This window comes from Cornus florida, unplaced genomic scaffold (assembly GCF_030987335.1).
Source record: "Cornus florida cultivar Cherokee Brave unplaced genomic scaffold, ASM3098733v1 CherokeeBrave_3.0.0_Hap2_Chr11, whole genome shotgun sequence".
NCBI classification, from domain to species: domain Eukaryota; kingdom Viridiplantae; phylum Streptophyta; class Magnoliopsida; order Cornales; family Cornaceae; genus Cornus; species Cornus florida.
This window is the reverse complement of record NW_026775581.1, coordinates 105,331,828-105,337,821: the sequence shown is the minus strand read 5'-3', so window position 1 is coordinate 105,337,821 and position 5,994 is coordinate 105,331,828. Positions and strand designations below refer to the sequence as shown.

Genomic DNA, 5,994 nt, shown 5'->3' with positions numbered 1-5,994 from the left:
CTTATGCATGGGAATAAAATGTACACTAGGGTTCTGTTTTTATCTTTGATTTTATCCACTCCAAAGTACACATACACATATACATACAGAGATTAATCATTTTTTTTTTTTTTTTTTCATAAAATGTTTAATCTATCTAGATAAAGAATCACCTGAACCATAGGCAGGGACCGGGTGAAACACATGGTAGGAACCATTTAACATTCTTGGTCATGCACTTTTTTGTTGTATATTCCATTAACCTATAGTTATAAAGCCAAGGTTGGGTAATTTCCACTTTGATATATATATATATATGTATGTATGTATATATTGGGTAAAGTGAAAATTTGTATAGAATAGAAGAAGGAATACACAGCACCAGGGCATACCCTGGGGATAAAAGTCCAGCAAACAAGAATGGCTCTGGAAAACTAGACAAAACCACTATATGAACACGGGAAACCAAGCTAGAGCAGCCAAAGCAGAAGCAAACAATCATAATACAATACACGACTTTCTCAAAGCCATTACAACGACAGCAGAACTAAAAACCAACAAAGAATCAACTAAGTGCAACAACTTAAGAATTAAATAGCAGCTGGACCAAAAGACAAGCTTAACTAGCTAGTCATTGCTGGCATGGAAGCATGAACTAGGAAGATGAATCTGATGTTATTCTCAACATTCCTAAGAACAATAGAAGGGCTAGAGTTTCAGTTTCTAAAAAAATGTAGGATTTCTTTCAGCCCAAATTGAATAGACTCAGCAAGCCAGGGCCACTTTGTTGATGAAAACCTGCAAGCTTTTGGAGAAATTCCAATGATCAGAGACCAGCCAAAGCAACAAGGAGGGCCAGTCAGGGAATCAATGTGGAAGCAACAAATTAATTGTATTTGGTTCCAAATGAAGGCAGAGAATAAACATTTCAAGAATAGATGGGAAAATGATTCTCCATCCGATAAGCAAAGAGAGCATTTAAGTTTGAGTTTTTTTGTCTTACCATTATGCATCAAGACCCGTTTCAGCCCCTTGAAGATTTTTCCCGACCAAATTCAGCTCACGAAAGACGTCAGTTATGTCCATCCGATCTTGTGGTGACTCCATGGAGCATGCAACTCCAACCCTGATCATTGAGATCAAACACTCCATTCTGATGCCATTTCTTAATTTTTCTGGAAATTGATTTCTATTCGACACTGCCGCTGCGTTATCATCATCATCAATGTTCAGAAGTCTTGGGTCTACAATCTCCATAACACGGTCAGGCAAAGCCATCCTAGCAAAATTATGAAGGTTAAGGCCCCCCTCAAACATACTGTCAGTTGGCCTTTTCCTTGTCGTCATCTCCAATACCAAGATCCCATAACTGTATAAATCCCCTTTTGTCGAAACTTTGCTTCCCAGACCATACTCTGTCATTCACAAAATTAAAGAAAAGAAAATATATATTTTTGACAAAGATAGGAAGCACATTTGAAAATTATAAGCTATTCAATATTTAGGCTTATGGACTAAAAGCAACTTAAATTCTAATTAAAACTGGTTATATATATATATATTCCCATACACCATTCAATGTGGCACCCTTGGTGTGAGCAAAATGTGATTTGGAACCTATTAACGAATGCACAAAAATTTATTCCCGTCCATTTATGCCTCCATTCCAATGAAACACTCTCTGTCTTTCACACGCACACAAACACGAGGACTAACCTATATCAAAATATAATCCTGAGATGTTAGTTTGGTATCAAACCTAAACCCTAAGATTTTAGACCTATAGGAAGAAAATGAAAATAAAAAGAAACAATAATTTATTGTGCATGCTTACCTGGAGCTGCATAACCAACGGTTCCCCTCACTGCAATTGAACTGCTTTGATTTGGATTTGTGAGTTGTTGAAGAAACTTTGCGAGCCCAAAATCTCCTACATGAGCAATCATGTCACTATCAAGTAGGACATTGCTTGGCTTTAGATCACAATGAATTATTGGTGTTTGACAATGATGTTGAAGATACTGGAATGCACACAACACATCAATTGCAACATTTATTCTTTGAAGAAGATTTAGGCTCTGAATTTGATTATTCTCTCCGTTATTAGTTGTTGGACTTGAATGCAACCAACTCTCTAGACTGCCATTGGGCATGAACTCATAAACTAGAGCCTTAAAATCATTTCCTTGAAAATCAACACTTGAGCAAGAAGTTATGATCTTTACCAAATTTCGATGTCTGATATTTCTCAAGGCTTCACATTCGGCTGTGAAACTTTTGGAAGCTCCCCGGTGTTGGAGGTTTAGTACTTTGACAGCAACAATGGTTTCATTTGGATCAAGGATTCCTTTGTAGACAGAGCCATAACTACCCACACCAATCAAATTTGTTGAAGAGAACCTGTCAGTTGCTTTGAGGAGCATTTCATAAGACACTTTCAAGAATGAATCCCTCAACACTATTCCAGAAGGTTGAGCATTTCTTTTCTTTTTAACCCAACAAAACCAGAAAGATAGGACCATTATAAAACCCAAAATTGTGCACGGTATGGAGATTACTAATATGAGCACAAGAGAACTGTTTTGTTCCTTTGATTCTTTGATGTTGCATTTTGGTAGTTGAAGTTTGGGTATGCCCCCACAGAGTCTTTTGTTTCCAACAACTGATATTGCACTAGCATTTGCAAAAACTCCTTTAATGGGCACCTCACCCTCAAAATCATTGAAGGATAAATTAAGATTCTCCAAGGAAAAATGCTCCAAGAATCTTGGAATCTCTCCGGACAACTTGTTTCTAGAGATATCAAAGTTCAGAATACCTCTCAACGAACTCAATGATTGAGGAATAGATCCATTAAAGAAGTTTCCCTCCAAATAGAGGATTTCGAGACTAGTGCAACTCTCGAGGCTGTTAGGAATTTCACCAGACAACTCATTATGAGATATATCCAATTCCCCCAAATTTTTTAGGTTGCCAATCTCTGAAGGGAGGGATCCGATCAAATGGTTTCGAGATAGATTTAGTGAAATAGAAAGAGCTGATATTCTCAAAAGTTGTTTGGGTATGGTGCCACTAAGATTATTTTGAGAGAGATCAAGCAATAGCAATTTTTTGCAATTTTCAATACTCAATGGTATGTTCTCAACTAATCTATTCTCATCCAAGTAAAGCTCTAACAATAATGACAAGTTTCCTATAGATTTTGGAATTTCCCCATGGAATGTATTCCTGTAAAGATATGCCCGTTCTAATTTTCGAAGATTTCCGATAGAAGCTGGAATTGTCCCCGTGAATTGATTAATTGATAGAGCTAGAAAATTTAAGTTGACAAGATTACCTATTGCTGAAGGGAGTTTTCCATGAATGAAATTCCTATCTAGTGATAGTTTAAAAAGTTGGTTTGAGAGATTGCCCACAGAATTGGGTAAGAGGCCTCTGAATTGGTTATCAGACAGTATTAAATAGTTCAAATTGCTACAATTGGCTATAAAATCAATGAATTTCATTTCATCTGGCTCTCTACTTCCTAAATTATTTTTATATAGAAAAATTCTTTTGAGATTTTGGAGGCCCCCAAAGTTAATACCTAATTTCCCATTGAAATTATTTTTACCAATATAAAGTCTTTCTAATGGTGTACAATAGGATATTGAGAGTGGAATAGGTCCAGTGAATTTGTTCACCGATAATTGGAGGAGTTCAAGATTAGGGAGCATCAGACCCAAACTGGGTGGAAGAGTGCCTTCAAGTTGGTTACCACCCAAAGAGAGTTGAGTTAGAAAAGAAAGATTGTAAATGGATGGATGGATCGTACCAGATAGTTCATTATCACCAAGAAGGAGTCTCTTTAGGTTTTTCAATTGACCCAAGGCATCAGGAAGACTGCCCGTGAAAAGATTTTCAGCTGCAGACAGTGTTTCTAGAGAAGTCAGTCTTCCAATGGATTGAGGGATCCCTCCAGCTAAGTAATTCCAGTGAATGATGAGATTTGTGAGCTTTGACAAGGAACCAAGTTCTTTCGGAAGTTCCCAACTAGCTTATTACGACTTACAACAAGAAGCCTGAGATTGGAGCAGTGGGATAAGTTGGCTGGAATTTCTCCTTCAAAGCTGTTATTTTGCAGCCTCAATACCTGCAGCCTGAACAAGTTACCAACTTGAGGAGGGATTTTATCATCAAGGGTGTTGTTGGAGAGCTCTAACACCCGAAGGAAGCTCAAGTTTCCAACATGAGGTGACAATGAACCCACTAAGCCTTTGGACCCTAGATCAATGGCGATGACTCTACGATGGCGATGACCACATGCAACACCTTCCCAGTTGCAGAAATGAAGGGAGTCATTCCATGAGCTCATGGCACCCCGAGGGTCATGAATTATCTTTGACTTGATGGCCAACAATGCAAGATGATCTGTCTCATTTTTGCCAATGGTTACAATACTGGCAATGGCATTAGGGAGGGTACTCATGATGATGATATACAGCAATGCGATAAACAATGGGAATAGTGTTAGGGATAGTGTTTGTATTCTGTAGGAGTTGCGAGGCATAACTGGACTCATTTCTGAAGGTGCAAAATATTTCAAAAATGTGAGACTAGTTAGTTTGAAAGACTTGTATGAATCTATCAAGAAACATCACTCGTATTAATATAGATTAGTAATTCAGAAAAGTGACACTTTTCAAAGTCTTCCCTCTCTCTTCAGAAGTCAGAACTATCAACTAGCAGACAGACTGTGCCGTTAAACTTGAATAGGCTTTTTCTGAAGTCTTTCAATCATATTCTCAAGTCTACCCTGTCTATTTTTACACACACACACATATATATATATAATTCACATAAAGAGCATATGCGATTTGAATGGCCATGGCGTTGTGTACATGTGATTGAAAAGGCTCTTGTTGAGAAATACTCCAACAGTAGAAGTTCTTCACTTTTCGTTTTCATCCCAATGCAACTTTCAATAAACGAAAGCTAACAAGAATACAAGAAGAGGAAGGCAACAGCCCACAGCAAGAAAATCAAGAACCGCCACTGGACTTGTCCTGAAGCTGAATGCCCAAAGAATCAGCACCCTCCACCACCACTAATCTAGCAGTTTAAGAGAGAGAGAGGCCAAGGATTTTTATCATGAAGAGCCTGTTTTTATTTTTATTTATTTATTTATTTCAAGATCCGTAAAATGTTTTAATCTATATTGATATAGATTCACCTGTACCATAGGGGTTAAACACATGGTAGGTTCCATTAAAAATTAATTCTTCATGATGCACTTCTTTGGAAGTACCAAAACTATTAATTTTTAAGTGGTTTTCAAACTGATCAAGGTCTGGTTGCATGTTCCATTAACCTATCAAACCAAGGTTTGGTAGTCCCACTTTCATACATATATACATTGTAAAGTTTTTGACTTATCTATATATAATTAGTATAATGACTTTTTCAATTGTGGGGCCCACCTGTGATATAAGGGTCATTACAGACCCATTTAATTCCAATTTGCTTTCTCTCTCGGACAGCTTAAGTCTCTCTCTCTCTCGCTACTTCTGTCTTTTTCTTTTCTTTTTTCTTTTTCAACTTCAATCCTTGATTTCTCTCTCAATTCTTGGCGGATTTAGGTGCCGTTTGAGGCAAAACGACTAGCACGACGAGCTTTACGTGCTAGTACCAGAAATTTCAGCTTTTAGTCCTCTTTGGGAGCTCGAATTTAAGAACCCATTTATAGGGATTTTGCTCATTTTGAGGTAGGGACACCTTAATCCACTACCTTCTTGTTTCATTGTGAGTTATAATCATTTGTTGTGCCAAGCATGCTTAATTAGAAGTTAATTGTATCAATGATTATTTTAAATGTTGTCTAGAGAAATTCATGTGTATGAATGTGAGTTGTTTTATGTGTAAAGCATGCTTAAATGTATTTTGTTGTATCTTAATGTGTTAATAATTACTTAGGAGATGTTGAACATGTTGAATGTTTAATTTTATGATGTAGAATTTTAAATGCCATGACATTGA

The 5,994-nt window shown here is 37.0% G+C and overlaps 1 protein-coding gene across 1 annotated transcript; it reads right to left on the bottom strand.

Moving 5' to 3' along the window:
* Positions 1 to 984: 984 nt before the first annotated feature.
* Positions 985 to 4,540, bottom strand: LOC132281761 (putative receptor-like protein kinase At3g47110). The gene is made up of 3 exons (XM_059783431.1): positions 4,024 to 4,540; positions 1,814 to 3,940; positions 985 to 1,394 (listed from the first exon to the last, which is right to left on the bottom strand). The coding sequence occupies exons 1-3, from the start codon at positions 4,538 to 4,540 to the stop codon at positions 985 to 987; spliced, it is 3,054 nt and encodes a 1,017-aa protein (XP_059639414.1).
* Between the last annotated feature and the right edge of the window lie 1,454 nt (positions 4,541 to 5,994).

Excerpts from the sequence above, each read along its gene's own strand:
- LOC132281761 (XM_059783431.1), bottom strand. The coding sequence starts at position 4,540 with ATGAGTCCAGTTATGCCTCGCAACTCCTACAGAATACAAACACTATCC. Across the intron at positions 3,941-4,023 it reads CAGGCTTCTTGTTGTAAGTC|CTGGAGGGATCCCTCAATCC; the intron begins GTAATAAGCTAG and ends GGAATTACTTAG. Across the intron at positions 1,395-1,813 it reads CGTTGGTTATGCAGCTCCAG|AGTATGGTCTGGGAAGCAAA; the intron begins GTAAGCATGCAC and ends TGTGAATGACAG.